General features: G+C 40.7%; 1 protein-coding gene across 3 annotated transcripts in view; it reads left to right on the plus strand.

The window, feature by feature from the left end:
• Positions 1-1,875: 1,875 nt before the first annotated feature.
• Positions 1,876-26,986, plus strand: part of CYFIP1 (cytoplasmic FMR1 interacting protein 1) — a 74,873-nt gene continuing 49,762 nt past the window's right edge. Inside the window, exons 1-10 of one of the 3 annotated variants that reach the window (XM_021546663.3) lie at positions 1,876-2,058; positions 19,348-19,471; positions 20,030-20,119; positions 20,916-20,993; positions 22,034-22,135; positions 23,614-23,795; positions 24,603-24,699; positions 24,837-24,965; positions 26,394-26,498; positions 26,660-26,751. In XM_021546663.3, the coding sequence (XP_021402338.1) occupies positions 19,355-19,471; positions 20,030-20,119; positions 20,916-20,993; positions 22,034-22,135; positions 23,614-23,795; positions 24,603-24,699; positions 24,837-24,965; positions 26,394-26,498; positions 26,660-26,751 (992 nt within the window). In that variant the 5' untranslated portion in view covers positions 1,876-2,058; positions 19,348-19,354. Of the gene's footprint in view, positions 2,059-11,095; positions 11,346-19,347; positions 19,472-20,029; positions 20,120-20,915; positions 20,994-22,033; positions 22,136-23,613; positions 23,796-24,602; positions 24,700-24,836; positions 24,966-26,393; positions 26,499-26,659; positions 26,752-26,986 lie in introns of those variants that run through there. The other 2 variants (XM_021546665.3, XM_021546664.3) reach the window with 2 other exon arrangements.

The raw sequence follows: 26,986 nt of genomic DNA on the forward strand, positions 1-26,986 counted from the left end.
CAGTGATGGTCTTGCTTGGGACAGGCTGGCAGACTATGAAGTATTGTCCATGTGGGGGCAAGCTGCTGTTGATCAGATCTCATGGGGAGCATTCGACTTTACTGTCCTTGCTGCTGTGGCCTGGTAACAGATGTCTCATTGCTGATGTAGGCTGAGTGGTTGTGTTAAGACAAGGCTGTTTGGAATTTGCACTTGCTCAGAACAAGGAAACAAAACTAATCCTGCTTTACAAAGATGAGTAATTTACTTGTCCCAAGCAGAGTTTGCAGAAAAGGGCACAGGATGGATGGCACTGGAGACAATCAGGTGACACTTTAGAAATGAAAGCATCCAGTTCTGGTTGTATCTTACACTTCTGCTTGAGCTGGGTTAAGAAGTTAGGTTGATAAAGAGCTGTGATGGTTGAAAGGAATTTAAATTAATTCATTTGGTATATACACTCAAAATGTTAATGAATATACACAGAGAAGAATAGCAGCCATGTCCTAGAAAATGAATTGTTGAGTAGAAAAGACTATGTTGCAGTACTAGGAAAAACCTATGGCTATTAAGATGTGTCTGTGATATGATGAAATGCTAATAATAACATTTTGCAAGGATGCATAACTTCTCCACAAGCTGTAGAACTTCTTGATAACATGGAAAGGGTGGAATAATTGGATTAGGTTATACTTGGAATAATGAAAACTGCTGGTCTAGGACCTTATCCCCACTCTTCACAGGCTTTCTTGTAGATGCTATTACAAAAAAAGTTATTTAAAGAAACTTGAGGCAGTGCAAACTTTTTGGGGAAAAACCCAGCAACCAATAATTGAAGTAAAGCACTAATTATTCTGTTCTCAGCACAAAAACCATTAATAGCACAGTTTCCCCTGAACAGCTGTTGAAAACAGAGACTTAGAAGTACTTGCTATGGCAACAGTATGCCGTTTGATTATGATTTTAGAGAGGGTTTTCAAGAATAAATAAAATATTGGATGCAATTGAAAGCAGACAAATACAAGCAAATAGGCTTTGATGAGAAATTGGAAGTTCCATGCTCTCAGGTGACTGTTCCCTATATGGAGTAGTCTGTGGATTCCCTCTGCCATAAAATAGTGGCTGGAAAGAGCAATCTTAACAAGCTTCTGTGAAAAAGAACGGGCAGTTTGATTTTGTCATGCAGTGTCAAGTTCATTAGATGGAATCTTGAACAATTAGGTAAAGCTGAACTTCAATGGAAGAACACTGCATAAAAAAGTAAGAAAACTTTAAAATGAGAAAGTACATATGTTTGATATTGTTTATAGAAAAGTTAAAGTGGCAGACGGTCAAACAGCAACCTGCCTAGGTTTTATGGTTTTGATTTTAATGAAGTGTGGTTATTTCAGATGCAAACACCACAGGCATGAGCACCTTCTGCAGGATATTTAAAGGGGTTTCCCACGCGATCCCGTTTGATTTTTAAAGGCTAGATTTTTCATCCTTACGGCTGGCGTCTTTCCCTTGCCATGCTAGCAAAGTTGTGAAGTGGGAAGCCCCGGCACTGACCTGGTACTGCCGGCCCCGGTGCCCCTGGGGCTGGTTTTCCTGCAGTGGTGCTGGGGCGGGCACCGGATGGCACTGTGCGGGGTTTGTAGGAGTGGGCACGGTCGTCCTGGGCGTAATTTGTGTTCCGAGAGACAGACTGGCCCGTGTACAGGGCACAGAAGAAGTGGCTTTCATTAACAGCAAAGGGCCAGTCCCGGACGCAGCTCCGCCGCCTGCGGTAGCTCCGGGACTACTCCCGGCTCCCCGGGAGGAGGAGGAGCCGGGGCCGGAGCCCGCCGGGGGCGGGAAGGGGCGGCAGGTTTGGGATGAGGAGGAGGAGGAGCTGGAGCGGCAGGAAGGGTGTTTCCCTGCGCAACTCCCGGCTGAAGTGACTCAGACAGGAAACTCCCTGCCAGGCGCGGCCCAGGAGCGGAGCCGCCGGGCCGACGCGACCCTCGGCGGCCGGGCCGAGCGGACGGACGGACGGACGGACAGACGGGCTCCTCCCGCCGGCGGGCAGCGCCGCTCCCGGGAGCCGGCGGAGAGCGGGTGAGCGGCGCTTCCCGGGCCCCTTCCCCGAATTCGGACGCTCCATCTGCGGCGCCGGGCGGCTCCGCGCCCCGCCGCGCCGCTCTGGCTGGTACCCGTGAGCCCCGCCGCTTGTCCGGGGTTGGTTCGCCCGCCCGCTCGCTATCTGGCGCTCCGCGGAGCTGGGAGGTGCCGGCGGTGCCGCGGGGGTCCCGCTGCTCGGGCGGAGCCTGGGGGCGGCGGCAAGGGCCGTGCGAGCCGCGGGCAGGCGGCCGTGGCCTCAGGCGGGCTGGGTTCCTCAGCGGTGGTTACCTAAAAGCCATTCTTGGTTTTTGTTTCTGGGGGTAAGGTTTAGCTTGTTCCCGCTCACGCGTGGCCCTTGTGTCTGCAGCACTCGAGTGGTCAGAGGTCTGCCTCCTAGGCTGTCTGGATGGGGAAAACATAAAAGTAAAAAGCTCAGTTCAGGTTCATCTCCCTCTTCAGAGGAAGGAGGTGATCTGTAGTGTCTGTGTAAGGACGGGGAATAACTTCCTCATGAGGAACTTGAGAATTATCCAGCAAAAATAACTATGCTGTAATGACAACAGCGCTATAAGCTTGAAAATCCCCACATGGATGGTCTGCCACCTCATCCCTCCTCTCTAATGAGCAAAGGTGAAGACAGACGTGCACTTCATCTTTCTGAGTATCCCTGTAGTTCATCAACATCTTTGCTAATTTTTTTGCATTTCAGCAGGCTCTCATTGCCTTGAATTTTATTCCTGTGCTCTTTGATGGCAGGTTGAGGTAGCATTTAGACATGTAAATGGTTGTTTGTGCCAGGAAGGCTGTTGGGAGGAAGTTGTGTTTGTGGGATGCAGCCAGTCTGCCTGAAGTGCTGGCTGGAGAGCATGTATTGGAGGAGGAGGAAAGCTAGCTGGAGGAATTTCTTCTTAATTAGAAGGTCATACCAGCCTTTTCTGTAAACTGTGGGAAATGGAAAGCTTAGGCTAATGAGGACTCTAGTCCTTATTGCATTCCAGTTACTTATTTGGCATAACTTTATTATAATAAGCTTACTGATCATGTACGTATGCAGTCTTGTGTGGTAGTGTTTTCTTCAAAATTGAATTTATGATAATACTGTAGTGTAAGTCGGCAATCTCTGAATTATGTTTTTATTAATTGTACTTAAACTGTTTTATGCTCAGAGAATGTCTGAGCTATGTGATAGAAAAAGCATTGCTGCTCCTTACTTAAGTTCTGATTCTCGACTTCATTTAAGTCCCACTTCTACCTCTAAAAAACTTTTTTTTTTAACTTTTGTAAACAGAGAGTTTTTCCTGTTCTAGTGTAAAAGATTCTTTAAGCTTTCGCAGGCAACTGGTCCGTGAAGTCTGGCTGTGTAGGCAGCCAGTTGTCTCTGTAGCTGCCAGGAGGGAGGAGGAGGAATTTGGAAGAAGTCTGTATAGCATTGGGAAGGCTTAACCCCAGTATCATGAAAGCTTGCTTGGCTTGCCTTCTAAAAAGTGTACATCAGTCTTTCTTTGTAGCAACTTAGATTTTTTTTTTTAATAGGGTCTATGTACCTGATGGACTATCTCTAATGTACTTTGGTTTTCAGGTTGTCACAGCTTATTTATGTATTCTGAAAATAAACCTCTCTGAGTCTTAGGAAAACACCTAAATACTCCCCCGCCACAACATCCCTGCTTGAAAGACTTTGTTTTGTTTGCAGGTCTTGGATTTGTCAGTTTCTTTTGAGGGTACTGATGCAGGGAGTGGAGTGATGTTTGACAAACAATTCAGACTTTTCAGTTTTTATCTTCTGAATGTGTGAGTTATAAAAAAAGCTCATAGTGTTTTAGTGATGTACCTGTAATATTCAAATATTCATATTTATTAAAAAAATTCTTTTTTCCTCAGTTTGTCTTAGATAGAAATTGTCCTCTGGGCTTAAACCAACAGATTCTCTTGGTCCATGATGCTGACTTTGTAGCATAATTAAATAATTACGAGAAATCTGTTATAGCTATGTGTTCCATGTTAGATGTTTTCCTGACATACTCCTTAAATTTTGGGTAGTGCTTTGTTTATTCATTCTGGGAGAGAATTTTCTTGGAAGGTGGCTTGTTCCTGAGTGTAGGTTTTAAAATCTTGCCATAACTCTCTTGTCAGAATAATCAGATTTTTATTTTCAAGTTTGTTTGTTGAAGATTTCCGAGATATTGAGGTTGAGGTGGAAAATCCAGAGTAGTTGGAATTGAGCTGCAAGGTTGGAACAAAAAGATGGAACAAAAAAATCCCCACAAAGCTTGTTTTTTGTGGGAGCAGTTGTATTCAACCTCTGACCTGAAAGCTCCTACAACTGCTTGTAATGCTATACAAGAGAAAATTAGTTTTAATGTAATTTCCATGCCTATTTATGTGCCTGTCAAGTGGGTTTCATTTTACAGTTTTTGCCCTGCGTTCTCTGGGCAGGTTCTTCAAGTGGTTCCTTTGGTGTGCCAACAAGTAAAGTAAACTTGAATGCTGGGCAGTGAGTTTTACCCTGCTGAGTCGGAAGTCAGCTGTGCAATTGACTTCACTGCTCGAAACAGTGACTGTGTGAGCTCCTGAATTTCCACTGTTTATACATTTTAAAATAACTGCAGCTACTATGGCAAGCCCCAACTTAATAAGCAATTACGCTTGAACCCAGTGCTTGTTTACCTAGGGATGCTGCAGGAGCTTGGCACAGCCCAGGCGTGAGTGGCCACTTCAAGGTGGATCCATCAATGTGTGTGGGATTGTGATTCATTTGAACGGTCTCGAGCTTCCCTGTGAACATATTCTCAGGGATAAAGGCAAAGAGAGAGGAGTAAATGTAACAGAGTTATAAATTTTTGATCTGTAGAAAATATACCTTGTTACAAGTGGCCTCTGGCAGACTTGACTCTTGAAGGTCATCTTGCTACACTGTTATTTGTATAGACAGCAAATAAAAGCCGCCTATCCTTGTCCTCGTTTTTATGCAGAACTGAGACAGTAAAATGAAAGAAGGACATTTCAACGTTGTGAAATATGACTGTATGCCTACAAAAACTCACAAAGAGCTTGGTAATGGTGCTTTATATTTTAAGCTACATACGTCAGTTCAGTATCCTCTTTACTGCACGTCTGCCCTTAGAAGCTGACATTAGTAGGGCTCGGGGGCACACTTTGCTGTGTAATACTGATAACAGAGTGCGTATTGATTTGCTTTGTTAAAACGTAATTCCATTAATCCACATCACTGCCTTTCTGGTGGTAAAAATAGCATACGATGCATTGATGAGACTTGCTACAAGAAGACAGAGGTTTCAAAACAGCAGTTAATCTTTCTATCTCTTGGCACCAAAAATGTTACGAGATATTTTGGGTAGTTCATTATCTATCATAAACACACTGGCAAAAATCCTGAAGCTTGTTTTCTTCATAAGACTTGAAAGATTTTTCTCTGCATTAGTATGTACTGTTTACTGTCTGCCTCTGTCTATAAATATATGTGCACTCACAAATGTTTGTGAAGAAAATCCTCTATTCACACACTTCAATGTTTTGAGGAAAAAGTGGTTATCTTGGACTTAAACTGTAAAAAGTAGAGCTGTGGTAAAGGTTGGTATGGCACAAATAATCATCAGGCATTTGCCATCTCAGAAGAACCCCCTTTCCCTCAGACTGAGCACTAGGTATCAAGTGAACTTATACCTTTCTGCAGAAAGACCATTGTGGGAGAGGTGATTAAAGGTTGTGGGTAGCCAGGTTGAGCACAGATCTGGCTCAGGGTGTTGGAGAGGGAGCCCATCTCTCCAAGCCTTCCCAGCTGGGAGACGGTGGTGGTCCCTGCTCCTGAGAAGCAGCACTTGTGTCCTGCTGCTCTGTCCCTTCCCCACATTTTCTGTAGCTGTTTCATTCTGCCAGACCTCTGCTCCTGCTGGAAAGGACCCCAGGAGGGCATCAGTCTGATGGTGAGCTCAGGGAGGACTCTCAGGGTGGAAATCCCTTTGTTGCTTAATTAGCTGCCTGCTAGGCACCCACCATGTGGGACTTAGCCAGTTGTGGTCTGCTGTGGATTTGCAGCCCTCTTAGTCAAGCTGTGAGTCTTCTCAATGACTGCAGAGAAGTGAAAGTGAACATGGTAGTTCTTTGACTGGGTGGTTGTTCTGTGGCTCTCTGTGTGTGTGTTGCCAGGACAGGTGCCCTGGCCTAGGCAGAGCTTAAAGTGAGTGCTCTCCACAAGAGTGGATGTCCTACATGTTAACTTTACTAAAGCTTTTCTATTCAAGTAGTCAGGTAACACATATGGAATTGGCACTTCTGTTCTTGCTTTCATCAGAGGTAAATGTCAGGGCAGCAGGCTGCAGTGCCCTCCTTTTTCTGGTTTGTGAGTGCTCCCAGCTTACAAAGTAGTTATTTGTGGGGTGAACTTGTATGATTTCTCTTTGCTTGAACCATATACTGTGAGATTTTCTCAGTTTAACAGTCTGTCTTTCTGCAAGCCTTTCACATGGCTGGTTTTTGCAGGTCTCTTTTCCAGCAGTGTTAGTCAGGAGGTAACAGAGTGACAAACAAACTTTTTGAAGCTAATAATTACTCATTTGGTGGAAAAAAAAAAAAAGCCATTACTCCTCTCCCTCCACTGAAATCATCTTAAGAATTCAGGCAATGTATAGACTTATACTTACTAGATTACACTCTCTGCAAATTATTAGGAGGGTTGAGTCTCTGTGATGTTATTATGAATTACTTTATTCTAAAGTAAAAAAAAATTAAATGGTGCTTTTGGTTTTAGAAACAAATAGATTTAAAAACCAGTACTGTGGTTTTGTGCTAGGACATGAATCTCAAGAGTTGCCATGCTAAGTAGTGTTTCCAGCTGTGCAAATGACACAAGGTCTTTTGGAGATATTTGCTTTATGTACTACACCTATACAAGAGATTTGTTTCCACAGTTTAGGTAAAACTATATAAGTGCTGTACTTCACTTTAAAATACTTTAATTCTGATAGGGACATGGACACTTTGTTGGCAAGAAATAAAAATACTATTGACCTGAAGCTATTTATAGCCTTCCTTCAGTATAACTCTAATTATTTTAAGTGGTTTCAGTGATACTAAATCAATAAGGAGAGTACACTGAATTGTAGATTCTGAGGTGACGTTCAGGCAAACTGTCATGACACATGGCTCAAGATAGATGTGAATGCTTGTCAGGTGATATCTGAAGTAATGCTTTGGGTGAATTTTCACTGAAATAATATATTTTCTTGTATAAAATACTACAGATGATGAGCTTTTTCTGAGGAAAAAGAGAGCTTAAGAAACTAAAATTTATTTATTTTTGTTTTCTCTTCTACTCTGTCCTGTACTATTTCCTTAGATTTTTTAAAGAGAGCTATTAAACCATTATTTACTTCTTGTCTGATTCACTCTCCTCACAGAAATGCACATCATAGTATTTTTTTAACAGCTTGTTGGTGTTTTTAAAATTTTGTTTTCTTTTTAAATACCATAATTTTTCAAAATTGTGCATTATTATTGTACTGATTTAGATAATAAATAAAAAGCTACTTTTAAGCATGGATAGTACAAATTTGCCTAAAATATTTCCAACTTCCTTTTCAGATGAAGCTGTGTAATTTTTTTAACTGAAAGTGGAGAGTGTTGTATTGTTGACTTACCAAGTACCTATAGGTATAGAGAAGGAGTGGGAATGACAGCAGACAGCCTGTATTTCAGAGTAGTTTTTTTAAAGCCTTTGTTCATTTTTTAAACTCAAAATAAGGCAAAAAATAAATTTTTAAACTCAAAATAAGGCAACGCTGAAGCCAGAGCTTCAGCTTTCATTGAAAAAGCCTACTGGATGTAATGAATGCCTGACATGTCATTGGGGAACATAAGCTGGATGCAAAATGCAGAAGCACTGTGGAAGGGAGACCTGGGGGGCTGCTCCCAGCAGTGGTGTGGTGGGTTTCCTTCCCACAGGCAGGGGTGTTGCCAAGCAGACTCCCCTGAGAAGCTGTAAGACTGACCCTGGAGCAACCATCTGTGTAACTGGGCTAAGGAAAAGAGTGCTGTCCTCACCTCCCCTGAGAAAACAATGTTGTTTTTCTTTATTTCTCTCTGTTCTTGTGAAATAAAAGTACAGAACTCACATGCTCTATCAGGAACTGTAGTGATAGGACAAGGAGTAATGGGTTCAAACTGAAAGAGATGAAATTTAGCCAAAAGATATGGAAGAAATTCCTGACTGTGGAGGTGGTGAGGCACTGGAACAGGTTGCCCAGAGAGGCTGTGGGTGCCCAATCACTGGAAGTCTTCAAGGCCAGGTTGGATGGGGCTTTGAGCAAGCTGGTCTAGTGGAAGGTGTTCCTGCCAATGGCATGTGGGACAAACTGTATGGTCTTTAAGGTCCCTTTCAAACAAAGGGACCTTTATTTGGACTCATTTACTTATGAGTCCAAATAAACAGCTTGTCTAAGGCTGAGGAGTTGTGTTGTTGCTTAGATGGAAACCTGAAGACTCCAGACTCTTGTATTTCTCTTCATCTTTGAGGCTCATCTCTTTTACCTGTGACATGACAGTCTTCCATCCATTGAGGTGCTCAGTTCCCCTGTCCCCGGCTCCTTTCAGCCCATGTACACAGGTGTGCCCTTTTTGATTAAAGCACTCTGTATACACCAGACACAAAGGGCAGCCAGCAAAACCCATGCTGAGCAGGTGTGAGCAGTCTGTGATGGAAGATTTCATCCTGAGCCATGCCAGGCTAATTCCACGTGAACTTGATTTCCGTTCTCCTTTCTGGGGTGGTTAGTGCTTATGCTGCTCACTTTCTCATTCTTTGCAGAATGTTCACAGTGGGAGTGTTATCTTTGCTAAGTGAGAGAGCTTTTCGCAACTGTAGTTGTAGTTTCCACATGCTGTAAGTGCTGTGCTTCGGTGCTTGGCTTCTGTGCTAAACTTCAGTCTGGTCCAAAGCACTGCTGTGAAGCACTGCTTCCTACCACCCATGCAGCAGCAGGATCAGGAGCAAGTACAGGAGAAATGCTTGTTGAGAACAGCTGCGGGAGAGAGCAGCATCAGCAGAATGCAAAAATGGCAGCAAACAAGATTAAAAAGGGGTGTGGAGGAGTGAACTGGGTGAGAGAAAAAGAATGCAAAAAAGAGAACGGGAGGGAGTTGGTCAGGAAGGTGAAATGGTGCAAGTCAAAGGTGTAATACCAGAGAATATTAATAGGGTAAGGCAAGTAAGTGTAGCAAGACAGATCTCAGCACACCTAAACTAGAATGAAACAGTGCTTAAATCTCTAGCTTCATTGCAGTCTGAAGAGAGGTCAAATATTGCAGAAGGGGGTTCATTCTGTACATTAGTTAGTTCACTCAGAACTAACTCCGTTCTGTGAGAATTAATTAGTAAATCAGCACAAACCCTCTCAGCCATCTAGCCCCATCAACAGCAGATTTTTTTTATTTTACATTTGTGACATATTTTGGGCTTCAGACTTAGGTTCACAAATTAAGCAAACCAAACAAAGCATCTCTGTGAATTCTTGTAGCACTAGTGCCATTGCAGAGGGGGGTTGCATGCTGCAGGGCAAACTTCAGAGACAAGCCCTCCCTACTTGTTCATCTAAGTGGGATACTTTTGGAGGAAATTTTAGAGGCTTAGGCTTCCCCCATGCCATCGCAATGGATTAACAAATAAGTGGAATGAGCAAATTAATTTTTCATTTTTGAAGTGTGTGCATCCTCCACTCCAGCTTCCTACAGAGGGATAGCATTCCACCCTATATTTTAACTTTTGGAAATTGTATCTATCTTCTAAAGCTTCAAGATGTGGAATGATGCTGCAGATGCATGGTACTGGCCGGGCTGCCCTTTGAAATACCTGGTTGTTACTTGCTTGCATCATCATCATCCACTACAGATGCTGCTGCTGTAGAATTAGTATGTGCTCATCCATGTGCTCCTGCTGGCTGCTAACACTAATAAATTCACTCTTGTGGTGCCTTGCTAGCAAAAATATAGTGACTCCAGCCAGGTGCTATGGTACAGGAGTGCTGAGGTTGCACTGTGTTCTCTAGTTGTGGGAGAGTTTTCTTACTGATGCTGTAAAAAAGAGTAGTTAGTAGACATACACGTGGTGGCAGGTTTCAGGAAAGGCAATTCTGGACTACCATCAATTACCAGTCTTGATCTAGGGTTCGTTCAAAGAGCCTGAGATTTCCCCATTCCTAATCTGCTGTGATGATAGTAGAGTGCCAAACCTTCATTTTATTGGAAAGTGCTTGAATTAATATTGAAAAGGAAGTTACTTGACAAGCATAACTAATTGTTCTCTGAGTTCTGGTGGTCAGTGTGTCAGCAAGCCATTTCAGCCCCATGACAGCATCCTTAACACTGGTGTCCTTTTGACCTTGATTATCCTGTGGGAGGAACAGTACTGACTCACTGAAGTGTGGCTTTTAGGTTGCATTAATGGTGCTGCTGTTGCTTACTGATACTGCCCAGCATTCAGTTTTCCAGGTGATAAGACTGGTGTATCACTGAGCACTTGAACCTTGCTTGCACAATCATAGCACAGGCGTTGCTTGTGTAGAGATGTCAGGGATGGGGATTGCTTGCTGGGATGTTTCCCTGCAGGGAACAGAAACTGGACAGGTGGTACTGTGGATTGCATGAAAAATTCACATGTGACTGAACACAAAGAGCTTTTAATTTAGGAAGCTGAGATGTTCTTTAAAAAAAAGCCTCCCATGCTATTAGCCTCATGTTCTTCCCCCAGTCTATGGCTGCTTTTGGAAGCCTACAGTTATTGTGAGCCACATCACCCTGTAGCAGTCTAATACTAAATTAATCGTTTCTATTATATGGCCATTCTTCTGGGACTTGCTATGATGTTTGGATGGGAAAATACAGTGCTGGAATTTTTTTCTCTTTTTCACGTATTAAGCCTTTTAAAAAATTCCATTTGCAGATGTATTTTTGAAAGCTTAGCAGTATGTCAAATCTGTTGCACAAAGGACTGTCAGCTGCTGTTTGCTTTCTTCTGTCTCTTACTTTAATCAGGCAGGCCAGTAAATGATGTGAAAAGCATTTTGCTTTGCTCCTTCAGCTTATGCAAATCTGTTGCTTAGGAACGGAAAGGAGCTCCAGTCCCAAAAGGAACATCTTACGCTGATCTGCATGGCAAAAAGGCAGATTGTCCTGTCCAGAGCACAGAAAAAGAAATCCATCGTATTGCTGTTCTCTGAAGTGCTTTGGCTATCAGGGTGTTAAAATATTTTCTTCTCAGTCTGAATTGATAGGTAAGCACTTGAATGGCTGAAGTGTTAGAAATTTAATTAAAATCGAACTAAAAGGGAGTTTTTGAGAGAGATCTTGGAGATTTGAAATAAAATTTAATAATTTTGTAATGGCTGTGCTGTTCTTGGAAGAGAAAATCCATTCCTTTTGTTCTCATTCCATTACAAGGGTCCTTTGTGATTGGAATCTCATGGCTTAAATTGAGCAGGAACATTACACAGAAAATCAAATCAAATTTTCGTAATAGAAAAATTATTTAATTGATTTTTTGCAATACAGTAGCATAATAAAATGACACAATGGGACAGAAGAAACATGAAAATGTTGTGTTGCTATAGGGATAAAACTTAACTTCTGCTGCTGGCTGACCAATTCTATTCTTGCGGGAATGTTGTCATTAGTTGCCATAGAATTTGCTGTGGCTGGTCCTGAAGACCTCAGTTCAGCAGGCCAGTCAATCATCTTTTTAAATATATATTCATTTGAATTTCTTTCCTTCAGTGCTTCAGTGTGTGGACTGTGAATATCTTTGCTGCTCTTTTTTTTTTTTTTTTTTTTTGTGAATAATATGCTTCTCCCTCTTTAACTGCAGTACATAACATTTTCCTGATTTTCATCACAGAATTCTGTCTTTTTAAGTAGGGTAAACTTTGATTTATTTATACAAAAGGCATTTAAATTGTTTATTAATATTTATATTCATATATAATAGTTTATTTTAGGCAGAGCCACTCATGTGGATACATATTTCAATTAATGGATTGCACAGCAATTTTAATCTTCAGTAGCCATGGTACTATATTTTAATTTAAGATGCAAAGATTCTGCTTTTGCAGACTTGGGAAAGAATGTCAAAGGAAGTTGCTGTTCAAAGTGTAGACATACTTCCTCTTTGTCTTATTTTGAGCCTGGGAACATGTACAAGCACTTGGAGATCAAATGCATCTATTTAAAAACAAATGTGTCCAGTGGACTGAAAAAAGACATGGGGCATCCCCTCCCAAAATCATTTTTCAGTCAAATGAAACAATATTTTCATTCTGCAAAGTCAGAAAATATAAAAAAATTTCTGCAGTCCAGCAATTCTTTGTCATTGAAACTCCACCTTAATTAACTCACTCTTTGGCATGATGCCTCTCCATATTTTTAATATGAAATAATTTTTTTGCCGCTTTAAATTCCAGTCTTGGAGAGATTTTTGGGTTACATAATCAAAACCAATTCCCTTGATGTCCCAAAACACCTCTGCTTCCTTGGGCTGCATTCTCGAGCTAATATCTGCATGTGCTGCTGGATTTGCATTGTTTTATCTGCTGGTGTCCAGGGCTTGCACTGTGCTGGGCGCAGCTGGAGGTGGGGTGTGCTGAGCACATCTGCTCATCCCATTCAGAGACCTCTGAGTGTTCTGTGGTCACTTCTCCTGCCGTGGGGAAAGAGAGAGAAACTGTGCTTGAGTGGGTCAGGCTGTGCTGACCCCAGCTCAGAGCACGGTGCGAGGCCCAGGCTGCCAGCTGCAGCCCAGAGCTGCTGATCCAACCCTTTGTGACCAGGGGCCCCAAACTCGCCTCTCCAGGCTGGGAACTTGCCCTGCAGTTTGATGACTATAGGATGTGTTTTTCCTGGACTGGTTCAGGCTGTTAAAAGTGTAACTATCTGCATTTTGAATCCATGCATCCTACGTTTAAACTCAGATTTCTGTGAGCTTTTGGTTAAATAAAGTTAAATATGTGGAGAACAATTTTTTTTTTTTTTTTTTTCCCAGAGGTGTTTAAGGTACTAGTATAGTGTATAGCATGGTATCAAGAATGGTGAGATAAGATCAATGCTGATATTCCTCTGACTCTTCTCACCCGAGATTCAGCAGTGGCTCAAATCTTTGCACACTTGGCTCTTCCCACATGCCTGGCCAGGTGCTGTCAGAGGTGCTGGGATGGATGTGGCTTTTGGGGTAAGGAGGGAGAGGGTCTGTCAAGAGACAGTAGCAGAGCTGCTCCAAAGAGTACAGGACTTCAGGAGGGGTTTACTCTACTGTCACTGCAGAAAAAAAGCTCTCGTCAGCTGTGGGATTTAGATGTTAATTATTTTTGTTTCAGGGAAGTTTAACATTTTAACTCCAACTTCCATAAAGTAAAGCAAGAATTGCAATAGGCACAGTTGTGGTCACTGTCTGATCTTTCCAGTATGCAGCAATATCCTAGGAGGTGTACTGTAAGGAGCTGACAGCAAAAAACACCTGGAAATCTGTTTCCAGGTTATTACCTGCTGCAATCCACCGTGCTTGAAGAGGGAAGCCTGCTGTGGTACTGCTCTGATGGATGTGTGAGGATAAATCCTTAGAGATTTCAAAGTGAGCATGTCCTCAGGGTGTGAAACCTTTGAGTAAGTGATGCAAAGGAAAAAAAGTGCCTGTCAGTTGTGGGATTTAGATTTTAATTATTTTTGTTTATGTCAGGGAAGTTTAACATTGTTACTTCAACTTCCATAAAGTAAAGTAAGAATTGTCATAAAGTAAATGCCTCTGCTTGCTGTATCTATATCTTCTGAAGTTGGCTTTCACAGTAGCTTGATATTTTCTGCCTTTATTTTTACAGCTAAAGGACTGAATTATACTGTTTATCAGACTTCTGTGGGAATGTTCACTTGACAATCATAGTACAGGTGATAATGACAGTTTGCAAGTAATTTAAATGGCATATGTACTGGTATTCTCCAAGGACTTTCCATTCTTTCCGTATGTATTTTCAAGACACTCAGTGTACCTTTCGGGTTTTTTGAAATGTTTTGTGGTAGCATGATACCAACCTCATCATCTCCCTACCTTGTCTAACGCAGTCGTAACATTGCATCTGGTAACTTTTGTGGTGAAGGGCTTTATTTTTCACCAGTAACTAGATATCATCAAATCTAGTTATTTGAGATAGAATTTTTATGTTGGGAATCAATGTCTGTTTGAAACTCAGCTGGATAATTTCATAAGACCATTAGAGGACATTTCTGGGAAGTCCTGGCCATAGGCTAAAGAGGAACTGTGTGGTAATTTCTGCACTTATAAGAAGATCTCAGTAAGGGTACAGTTATCTAAGTTCATTTGCCTTACCTACATTTATATAACTTGGTTGCTAGCTACGAGTTATATCTGTTGGATTCTATGCACTCCTACTGAACATGTATAAGAGCTGTCTTGTATCATCAAGCATATTTTTTCCTGTTTTAGCTATTAATAGGCTGAGTCCTGCTTAACTCTATCACTGAAAGAAAGCTTCAAAGCTTGTTACTTAGCTCTCTAGTATTTGGGGGATTTTTTTACCTCTAAGTTTGAGAACGGAATAGTTACAGCAATCCTTTCTCTCTTTCTCTCACAGTGATTCTGAAATTAATGCTGTATTATCTGATTTCTCAGTCCTTATCTTCTGTAGTTCTTACTATTTCTTCTTGTCAGTTTTAATTATTTTTTTTTGTTCAAAAATTTTTTCCCCATAATTTGTTCCTGTTCATATTTTCTTACAAATAATCTGAAGTTTCAGGAGGCCCAAAAGAGCATGGCTGAGAGATGCATACTGGCTGTTTTCTGATGTGCTTGGAATTAAGAATATAGACCTTCTGCAAAGACTTAGACATTATTCTGTAAGGATGAAGATGTGGAAATGGTATCTCTACTAGGACTGACAATCATCTCCTCTAGATATCAAATCAATTGTTGTTAGCAGGGCACTGCTTACATGCAGTTGCAGGGCTGAGAGCAATGGTGCAAAATTATGATGTTTAAAAAAGGTTGCCAACTCTTTTTTTTGTGAACATTTTCAATAATAATCTGGTTCTGAAGTTAAATCAAAATGTAAACAATGCTAGAGGAGCTTCCTTTTTTTGGCTTGATTTTTCACATGGACAGAATGTGAGAGACAGCTCAGTGCACTTCTCTACAGCACAAGCTGTTCTGAGCAGGTCAGGCCCATGTGGTGTTCATCTCCTTCAGAAATGAAGAAAAACAGGATATCCTAGTTTAAGCTAGTCTGTGGCCTTTCACTAACATTCTAAAAAAAACCCAAACCCTGGGATTGATATCTCTTGACCCTTGGACATGGTGGGACTTGGTACTGTGAGGCTGAAGATCTTTTTAAACAGGGATTTTCTTGCTTTGAAATCCAGAAAAAGGAGCTGAGAACTGGCATAGGCATTGCTCTTTCCTGCTTAGGAAGTTGTGTGTGCTCATCAAACACCAGCATTTAGCAAAATATCTTGCTGGTGTATGTGATTCTCTCTCCTCAAGGGAGAATGTCAGACCATGAATGTTGAATGTTCACTAATTAAATTGTGTACAACCAGGAAAACATGTTCTTGTTCATGCATTTTTACTTTAGTACTTTAAGGATGGGTCATGATCCAAAGATACCAAAACGAAAAATATTACTTCAGAAGTAATGCTTACATGTCTTCTGCCCGAGAAAAGCTGCCCTGGGAAATCTCATGTGGGTACAGAACTGAAAATACAGCTTTGTAGGAATTTAGTATGAAAAAAATTCTCAGTTTGGATAAATGTCCTCATATAACTATAATGATGACTATGACTACAGTATTTTAGTCTGTTCTCATTTATGTAAAATCCTAATCAAACTTTTTTTAAAGCATGTCTTAGAAGTTTCTTATGTTCTCTGCCATAAAGGAATCTGTTAAAATATTAGCTCTCCTGCCCAGTAATTTAATCTGTTAAAAGCTCATGACTATTAAAGAGGCAAACCTATCCAAGTTTGTGTCTTGGGAAATTTAGCTTTTCTTAAATTAATTTTTCTGGAAAAAAAAAAAATCTAGTTTTGCCAGCCCTTCATCATTGTACATGAGAAACAGCTGTTGTCTTTTGGAACTTGTTTATCAACAAAGATAAAGAAGGGGAGAAAACCCCTGAGCCAGTTCCAGCTGTCACCCTGCCACTGCTGTTGTCAAAACTCCTCTGCTCACTTCTGGAGGGGCAGGGGGGAAACGTGCATCACACCCTTGCAACATTTGCAAATGTGTCAAAACTGGGCAGGAAGGAGCTGCTTCCTCTTTCATGTCTTGTTAGATACTGGAGTGCAAAGGCTGGGGAACAGGGACATTGAACTTGGCCAACCAAACACTGGGCATGTGGATACCTTTGGCAGAATCGCAAAGCGGAGATGTCAGCGAGCAACCTCAGAATCAGAAGGCATTTACAAATGTCTGTGCCCAGTGGCTTTTGTTTTCCTGCTTTGAGAAATGCTGATCTTTGGGAAATCATGCCGATGGACTTGAAAATATGTTCCTTCCTGTATGTCTTGTCACAACCCAGAGGGCAGCAGGAAGCTTTTGTTTCTTACTTCTGCCCCTGGCCTGTTAGTGAGCGTTTCCCAAACCTGTGCTATTAAACAGATGGCAGTGTAAGTCAGCTGGGATTTTGGGTTCTAGTTTTAAATTGTTTTCTAAGTATTAAAAAACAAGTCCACAGAAAGTCTAATGTCCTATAGTCTGAACATAGCTGATGCTGGAGGAATACTCCTGTGCATCTGTAAACATTGAGGACAAAAGCATGCAGGTGTGCTTTCAGAATTGGGATGTACGGGCCACATCTTCAGAATATTCACTTCTAGTGCTGAGGAGGTACAAGTCAGGAGCTTGGATTTTGTGAATACGTGGCTCTGTTCAGCAGGAGGGGCCCAAGTCATTGGTGGACCGTGTTTCAGGAGGAGAAGGAAGATGTGTGGACTGGGGAGAGGGTGGTGATACTTAACCTTGCATGCAGTGACACTTCCCCTTTACATAGATAGTTGCAGTAGGTTTTGGTATAGAACAGCTGGCCATTCTTCACTATGGGTTTTATAACAATTTTTGTTGTGCTTTCTTGGAGCCAATGCTTTGTGGCCATTTGCCTGTCCAGTTGGGGAGAGGGCTATGGGCCCATTGATCCCATCCTGTCATATCCCAGAGCAGCTGCACACTGGGTGTTTCTATTTTGACAGGGAGGCTAAGAGGATGAAAAGTTTTAAGTTGGGAGGAGCCTCTCAGTTAATGTTTTCTTTTATAGCTAAAGCTTGATATCTAGATACTCAGACTCATCTATAAAGTGCCTATAGATAGAGACTAATCTGTAGACTTGGCAGCTCAGTTTTCTCTAGGGTAAAACTGTTCAGTCTGACCTCCTCACAGGACTTTTGCCCAGCCATAGGCAAGTTTTTTGGCATGTGTTGATTTATTGAAGGGAGGACACCATGTTCTTTGCTCTAATTTGAGCATAATTCTATTCTCTAATTTGAGAATAATTGTGGTTCTTTTGTTGGAGCTTGATCTGGGTGTAGGCAGGTGTTGGGCAAACATCCTGGCACAGGTTTGCCAGCCAGCACTCCTGTCAGTCCAGTCCTTTATCCCTTTTCTGGCAAGGATCACAAATTGCACAATATGAACACTGGTTTATTTATTTACTTTAAGAAAAACTGATATGCTCAGGCTGGGAGCAAGGTTTGGGCTGGGCATTCAAGAAGAAACAGATGTATGAATTTTTCTGTTGGTTGTTATTTATAAAGTTGTTGGCAAGCTCTCTCCATAGCTTTGCAGCAATGGCTTGGTATGCAGGGTTGGTCTCTAGAGATAGACAGGTAATCAATCACTCCTGGTTGTTTTCTCTCCTTGGGTTTGGGTTTTGGTTCTGGTTTTTTTTGTTTGTTTGTTTGTTTTTGTTTTGGGTTTTTTTTGGTGTTTTTTTTTTTCTGTTTTTTGGTGGGTTTTTTTTTGCCAGCTGAGCCCTTCCTTGGAGGTAAAACTGCTCTTTCTGTGGATCTATCTTTCTCCAGGAATCTATAATTAAGAAAGTGAGGAGGTGTTTCTGCTCAGCCAGTAAAAGTTCAGTGAGTGGTGGGATCACCAGCCCATACCAGCTATCTTGCAGTGAGTTTTTGTCAAAGCTGCATTGGGATCTGCTTGTACCCTCCCTGTATGTGGGGATGGAGCAACTCCACGAGGGTGTCACATGCCAAGCAGGGTCCTGTTCCTCTAGGATATAGGTGCTCAGTGTTCCTTTCCTCCTGGTTAGAGCTGAGAGCAGTACTCAGCTGCTCCTTGCACCATAGATATGTTTTTTCTCTGGTAAATGAGGGAAAATAACACAAAAAATAAGACATCCTGATTAGATATATTACCTTAAAAATCAAAATTTTTTTACTCCACTGATGAGAATGTGTAAATCATTATACAAAAGTGGATGACTGAGTTGTTCCATCCTATGTTTTCTTCCTAAATTTTCACAATATCACAGGACAGGTACGTTTGGAAGGGTCTACAGTAGCTCACCTGGTCCAGCCTCCCCGGTGAAGCAATCATCCTGGAGCACAGGACTGCAGCCAGACAGTTCTTGAAAAGTTCCAGTGAAGGAGACTCTACAGTTTCTCTGGGCAACCTGTTTCAGTGCTTGGTCACTGGTCACAGATGGCCCAGATTTCTTCCCATTGCCCTTCTAGGTTCAGAACCCCAGGCAGCAGCAGCAGTCAAAGGTTAATAAAGATTGCCATGGCCCTGAGGAGTCTATCATCTGCTACCCAAAACAGAACTGGATGTCCTAGGGCATGAAAGACTGGAGACTGCTGGCACCTTTTGACAGCCTGGTCTCCTGAAGATGGCGTGGTTGTAGAAGCTGTAGTATGTGAAGTTTTGAAAGTACATTGGCTCAAAACTGAGCTTTAGAATCATCATTTACTCTATTTTTGATGTATTTCTGGTGTCCAGTAGTGGGGGAGGAGAAACATTTCTTTAGTTCCAAAAATAAGGACAGGGATGTTAGTCTAAAAAGTTTTATTTAAACTTGTATTTAAAAATCAACTGGGTTTCTGTTTGACTGTTTCCCTTCTGTTTTGGTTGAAGGGAAACTTCCCATTTTCCACAACATAAATAGTTGCCAGCTTTCATGTTACTCATTTGTTTACCATGTATATAGTAACACATATAAAGTTATACCTATGTGTATACATCTACATATCTACATTTATGTATGTATTTTCTAACCAGGTGCAAAATGACTGCTCAAGTAACTTTGGAGGATGCCTTGTCCAATGTGGATCTCTTGGAGGAATTACCATTGCCGGATCAGCAACCGTGTATTGAGCCCCCACCATCATCTCTTCTCTACCAGGTATTTTCTCATTATAGGAAAAGGTTTTTACATTTCCCAGTGCTGTTAAGAAAGAGTATGTTTTGCCCAAAACCAAATTGTGTTCATATTGGCAATATGTATAAAAATTCTTTTCATAGAACCATAGAATGGTTTGGGTTGGAATGGACTTCAAAGATCATTTAGTCCAGCTCCTCTGTCATGGACACTTTCCACTAGAGCAGGTTGCTCAAAGCCTTAGCTGGCCTGGCCTTGAAGATTTCCAAAGATGAGTCAGCCACAACTTCTTTGAGCAACCTGTTCCAGTGCCTCACTACCCTCACAGTCAATAATTTCTTGCTAATACCTAATGTAAACCTACACTTAGTTTGAATCTGTTCCCATTTGTCCTGTCACTACATGCCCCTGTACAAAGTTCTTCTCCAGCTTTATTGCAGGACCCCTTTAGGTCCTGGACATTGCCATAAGGTCTTCCAGAGCCTTCTCTTTTCCAGGCTGAAAATGCCAGGCTCTCAGTTTTCCTTCATAGGAGACATGCTGCTACAGAAGACTTAATTCCATGTTTTCCTTTCTCTGCAGCCAAACTTCAACACTAATTTTGAAGACAGAAATGCATTTGTCACTGGTATTGCAAGATACATTGAGCAAGCTACAGTCCATTCTAGCATGGTAAGTAGATGTTTGATACACACATCTGTATTACATAGAACAAAAGGAGAGGAATGTGTCTTCTTGCAGTTCATTGAAAGAATTATGGTCACAGGAAACAGGTTACCTATTACCTACTTCCAGGAGGAAATAAGATGAAAAAGTGTGTGGCTTTTCTTTTTTTTCAAGCGCACTTCTAAAATTTTTTATAATTGCCTTTCCTCTTTAGCAACTAATATTGTTCCCTTCTTTCATGGTATTCTTGGAAAATTAGGAATACTACATCTTATAATTCTAGAGTACAGTTCACAAATGGTGGAATGGGCAGATAAAGCACCTGGTTACATGCTACTGAAAATCATGTATGTTTACATCAATCTACTTTTAAAATTATATGATTACTCCTTTACCTGTTTTGATTATTTGGATATTGGTACACCTCTCCTTTGCCAGGTAAAAAATTGCTTCGCATGTGCTGACTCTTTCATCCTTGAACATTCTACCTGGGTTCCCTGAATTTAAAAAGAAGAATAAATCCCATCACCCTCCCCCACCCCAAGATCAGCATTTCTGTTTATACTTATGGATCATAGTGTCATTAGTTTTGGGAAGAAAGAGCAACACATAAACTAGTCTAATGTGGGGAGATAATAATTGATGATATATCATTCAGCATGCAATACATATGTGTTTGTGTATATATATTCTGATAAGAGAAATAGGTTCATTTGGACAAAAGCTTGGAATTGACAGAAGACACATGGATATAATCCTTTTGTATTACAATTCCTAATTGTATTGAGTGTCTGCCCTACAGAACGAAATGCTAGAAGAAGGCCAGGAATATGCAATCATGTTATATACATGGAGAAGCTGCTCAAGAGCCATTCCCCAGGTAATGGTTGAAAACTCTACTGTCAATGCAATGTGAAAACTTCTGTCTTGTTTTAGGATGGATTTACAGAGACAGCTTTGTCAGTGAGATCCAAAGTGGAGTCTACTTTGGTTCCTGCATTGTTAAGCTGGGCATGCCATAGAACAGTGTCTTTTAGCACTTGGGGAGCAGTTGGACTTTATTTTTTTTATAAGGCATCTATAGCAATACCTCATGGGGTTTGTGTTAGTCTTACTTTTTGAATCAAGAGCAGTGTAGGGGTACTGTGTTTTAAAAGGAAAACTTTTGATTGTGGGATCTGCTTGAGGTCAGCATTTCAGTCAAGAGAATGGACTCTTCCCACTCCCCAGTTTAATTCTTAAATTCAAAACAGGTAGCATAGCATGTAACAATTAACGTTCAGGTCAAACATGAAGTTTCTAGACACTACTGCTTCAAGACAGCCACTTTCTAAAGGCCAGAGCTACACAGTGCATTCTTGTTCTGTATAGAAAAAAAAACATACTGTGAATAGGGCACAAGTCAGCTTCAAGTGTCTGGGAGTGGCTGTACAGGAGTGGGGTGGGAAGAATATTAAGAGGCATCAGAAAACTGAACACAATTACTTCCATGAGTTGACTCCTTCCTTTTTAAAGATTTGTAATGCAATTATTTTTATACTGAAATGCAAGGAAGGCTTATCCTCTGGTTTAAATATTTAGAGTGGAAGTCAGGTAATCTGTTTTAATTTACAGTTCTGGCTCTATTTTAGTGCATGATTTTGAGCAAGTGGCTTAATGTGGAAAGGTTACTCCCTGCACACCCTATAGAGGTGTTTGACAACTAAATTACTTGCTGTAAGGTAGAAGGAAAAGCTTAGGTTGTTTTGGGTTTTTTTACACTCAGTTAAGCTTAGATGATTAGCATAAGATTACCAAACTTGGAAATTTTTGTCTGTAAGTTTGTCTCTTTAGGATGATACTGCATTTGCTCAGGATCTTAGTTGCTGAGGCTTTATTGTGGAAAATTCCAAGTATAACAACCTCTTTAATTATCCACAGGTCAAGTGCAACGAGCAGCCTAACAGAGTAGAAATTTATGAGAAAACTGTGGAAGTTTTGGAGCCAGAAGTCACAAAACTGATGAATTTTATGTATTTTCAGGTAAAAGGAATGAAAACAAAATTTGTCAGTAGGCTTGTAATTTTATATTCCTGCTTTGTATACTTCATATTGTGTTCTCAGGTACTGAGCCTAGTCATTATTTGTTAGAAAAAACACACCATATTCTCTCACAGAAGGGCAGAATTTTTAATGCCTGTCTCAAAGACTTGAGTCAATCTCTGTTAAGACTTTCAGCATAAAATCAAATGTAATTGCATATAGTCCCTAGGCAGCACATGGGGACAGAGATCTGTCACTTTAGGAAGAAAGGAAGTAGAAATGTGTTTCGCATGTATAAAAAAACATCTCAGCACAAAAACCATTTGCTGGGGAGTGAGGGGTCCACAAGTCTGGACAGCAGAGCAGCAGGTGCAACATTGCTATGGAGATTCATAATTGAGGCAAGCTAACCCAGTTGTTGTGACCTGCCAGCCACCCGAGCTGGAGAATAGCAGTCTGTCTTGCCTTCTCCTCCCTCCTGGCAGCTTGCCATCTATTTCAATGGACTGAGGATGTTTCCAGGCACTATTCAGAGATGGTGCAGCTAGAGCCTGTGAGGCCGAGCACACAGGAAGTAGGAGATTGTTGGACTCAGTAAGACCCCCGGTTGGGGAAGACAACAGGAAATTTTGCATTTCATTCAATCTTCTTTCATTCAAGCAGATTAGAGCTTTAAAGTCAGAACAGATTTCTTTTTATGTTTGAAGTTGTGTCTTTTTGGTATTTCTAATCCATCTGAAGTGGCCCTGCTTGGAAATAAGCCCTCAAATAAACATGTGCCAGGATGACTTAACAGACCTGGCATTTACAGTGTGCTGTGGATTTTTGTTTGTTTGAAGGGAGGATTCCTATAATTTGCCTTTTAATTCCTATATACTTCTTCACTAAAGAACATGAAATCCCTTTTTTCTGAGGGATTTTAAACTTCACAGAATCACAGAATAGTTTGAGTTGAAAAGGACCTTAAAAACATATAATTCAACCCCCCTGCAGTGAAAAAGGGGTATTTTTTATTAAAGCAGGTTGCTCAGTGCCCCATCTAGCCTGGCCTTGAACACTTCCAGGGATGGGGTATCCACAGTTTTTCTGGGCAGCCTGTTTCAGTGCCTCACCACCCTCACTGTAAAAAGATTTATAGCCAATCTAATTTGACCCCCTTTTAGTTTAAAAAATACTACTTCTTGCATTGCCCTATTTTTTTATTTGTACTTTTAATTACTTTTATCTGCAAAGAAGAACCTTGGCTCTTGGGTCAAGCAAGCTTGGTGGCAAGAATCACTGGTGACACTTGCAGTACACATCAGATACACAGAGGAGGAGCTGAAAAGCCTGTACTCATGCCTTGCTAGTTTTGCATACTTTAAACATTTTTGTGCTTCACTGGAGCTTTTTCATTGTACCTAGGTACATGATGAAACTTCTTTCCTGGGAATGTCATGGCTTTTACTCCTTGTTTTTCTGTCTTTTGCTCCCATTAGAGAAATGCAATTGAACGGTTTTGTGGGGAGGTGAGGCGTTTGTGCCACGCTGAGAGAAGGAAGGACTTTGTGTCTGAAGCCTATCTGATCACACTGGGCAAATTCATCAACATGTTTGCGGTGCTGGATGAGTTGAAAAATATGAAGTGCAGTGTGAAGAACGACCACTCAGCCTACAAGCGGTAAGTGGCAAGGGGCAGCAGGACCCAGCCCTTTGCTGCCAGGATTCAGGCCTCCCACGAGATGGCAGCAGCTGCTTTTTTTCTGACAGCTTTTTCTTCAAGAATAGTGTTCCATGTGTGGGACAAACTACCTTGAAACTAGGGGAGGCTTGACTGCAGTTAGGCAGTTGAATACATCTGTTTTCTTCATGCTGTTCTTCCAGCAGCAGAAGGTTTTTCTGCCTTTAATGCTTCTGTCTTCGTGTATGCTAAATGCAATGCATGCACTTTGTTCAGTAAAGCTTCTGTTTTTAAGTTTGAGAGGAACAAGGCTTTTTGGTCACTTGTGCTACACCTGTTCTGATCTATTCTATTCTTGGCATCCATTTTTGACATTTGTATACTGAGAGCTGTTATACTTGTTCTTAAGATGCTTCAGCTTTGCTGTTATACTTGTTTTCAAGATGTTTCAGCTTTTCTGTTTAAAATACCTGTGATTGCAGGTATATCAGGGAAGGCCAAACACTTGGTTTCTCTAAGACTGACTTTTCCTAGGTTGTTGAGTGGCTTGGATCTATAGAGCCACAGCTGCACCCAGCTGAAGGATATAGTCAATGGTTTTCAATTTGTTTTTTCATTTCCTTTTTTATTGGACCACGTACGTAGGGGTATATTGAGGAATTTGGGATAGCAAACTAGTTTATTTTGGATAAATTAGGTCCATCTCTGTCTTCTAGTGAACTTTTCACCTTTTTTTTTTTGAGGAGATATATTTACTTGCAAACAGTCCTGGCCAAAGGAAATACGGTTTTTCTTCTGTTTTTAAAGAGCTGCTCAGTTCCTGCGGAAAATGGCAGATCCTCAGTCCATTCAGGAGTCTCAGAACCTTTCCATGTTCCTTGCCAACCACAACAAGATAACACAAGTAAGTTTGAATTGTCTTCTTGAAAGTTACCTAATGCTTTGCAAGAGTATTAAAATAAAGCTCTTCCATTTTGGTAGTAACATTTTTCCCAGTCAGTGTAACTAGTTAACTAATACCCTTCTTCTTTTTTTCTCCAGTCTTTGCAGCAGCAGTTGGAGGTTATTGTTGGCTATGAAGAGCTGCTTGCAGATATTGTGAATTTGTGTGTGGACTACTATGAAAACAAAATGTATCTAACACCCAGTGAGAAGCATATGCTTTTGAAAGTAGGTTTCTTTTGGGTACAAAATTAAAAAAAAATATGTTGAAGCAGGGTACAGATTGTTGCCAGTTGTTTTTTTAAAATGAACCAGATTAAACAAATAAGTCAAATTACTGCTTTTCCCCATCACTGTCTTTTTGTTGTATTACTTGCTAAAATTATATGAAAGCTTTTAATCTATTTTTGTTTTTCATAAATTGAAGTTGACCCATTTGAACTGCATCCAATTCTATGGAATTGTATTTCTATGAAGTATAATGACAGCAGAATGGAACTACTGCATTTAATTTTATATATGTGGCAAGGTTGTTTAAAAAGCTTTTGGAAGTGAGGCTGTGTATCAAGTATTTCAGGGAACAAGTATCTTGGAATTAGGAAGTCGGTTTAGTTAGCTGGACTATGTACCTGTAGTAAAAGGGTGCCTGGGCAGTGTGAGATGTGGCTGATTTTATCAGCTGTATGATGCAGTGGAAGAAAAGATATAGAGTAAAAGATAAAAATTTGCCTCATGACAAATATTTTGAGTCTCTTCAATGTTTAACTTTTGAAGAGCTCTGTTTATTAGGAGTAAGTGAAAGTCTTCTGAAAACACACATGAACTCTAGAGCATTTATGTTCTATCCACAAGGGTGCCCAGTGTGACTTTTGTATTTAGACCTTTTGTTCAGAAGAGATGCTTAGAACACAGTAAGTTGCTGTGCTTGGCTCCTGTAAATAAATACTACATAGAATCCAAGAATATGCTGAGTTGGGAGGGACCCATAAAGATCATTGAGTCCAACTCCTGGCCCTGCCCAGTACCATTCCCAAGGGTCACACCATGTGCCTGAGAGTGTTGTCCAAATGCTTCTTGGACTCTGTCAGGCTGATGCTGTGACCACTGCCCTGGGGAGTCTTCCTGTGCCCAACCAACCTCTGGGTGAAGAACCTTTTCCTAATAAATTCCTAACCTCATGTTAATTAAATACATTGGACAAAATGTAATTAGACTTTTTTTTTTTGATGCTTCTGAACTCTTGCATGTATAATTCAGAGAAGCACTGAAAGCCAGAGAAGCAATCATTCAAAGATATTAGATCTAAACTTCTGTTACCAGATCAGTTTGCATGTACAGAATTTGAATCAAAGAAAAGCTCTAAAAATAGCCAGACTCTCATTTCAGTTAGTTTTTTTTTTTATGCTAAACTTACAAACAAGCATCATCTTTTAAGGGTAACTGATCAGGCTAATGTCAATGTAAAAACTGCTAAAACAGGTAAAAAAAATAATTGTACAGAAATGTACATATATAAAAATATATTCTGTTTGAAGGAGGTAGGGTGTTTCAGGACTGGTTTTAAAATGTTACTTTTTTTAATTATATGAAGAACATATGTACAGGTTTTTACTTCAGAGGTCGTTTCATGGAAGGCTTAATTTTTTCCTTTTTCAGGTGATGGGCTTTGGATTATACCTGATGGATGGAAGTGTCAGCAACATCTATAAGCTGGATGCAAAGAAAAGGATAAATTTAGCCAAGATAGACAAGTACTTTAAGGTTGGTTAAGATGTGATTTTAAAGAAAATTTCTCTTGCATTTTAAATATATTTAAATAGAAAAAAAGATCACTTTGGGTTATAAAATGGGTAAATAATGGTTTCCTTTCACTATGCTTTGTGTCACTAATTTATTTAATCTGATTTGTTCCCTGTGTACAGCAGTTGCAAGTTGTCCCACTGTTTGGTGACATGCAGATTGAACTTGCAAGATACATTAAGACCAGTGCCCATTACGAGGAAAATAAATCCAGGTAGGAAGGAGAAAGGAACAGAAAAAAGAATGGAGCATCTGGGATGGGGAAGGTCTGTTTAAAAGAGTGTATTTTGATTTTCATACTCACCTGTTAGTCCATGGGTCTGTGGTAATTAATAGGATTTTTGCTTCATCATCTTTTTGGTGTGGGTATTTCACTATTAATGTAATTAGTGTAATGGCTACAACTAAAGAAACAAATGGTTTGAAAACCTTTCTATGCTGCTGAGCTC

This window comes from Lonchura striata, chromosome 2 (genome assembly GCF_046129695.1).
Source record: "Lonchura striata isolate bLonStr1 chromosome 2, bLonStr1.mat, whole genome shotgun sequence".
In the NCBI taxonomy this organism is placed as follows: domain Eukaryota; kingdom Metazoa; phylum Chordata; class Aves; order Passeriformes; family Estrildidae; genus Lonchura; species Lonchura striata.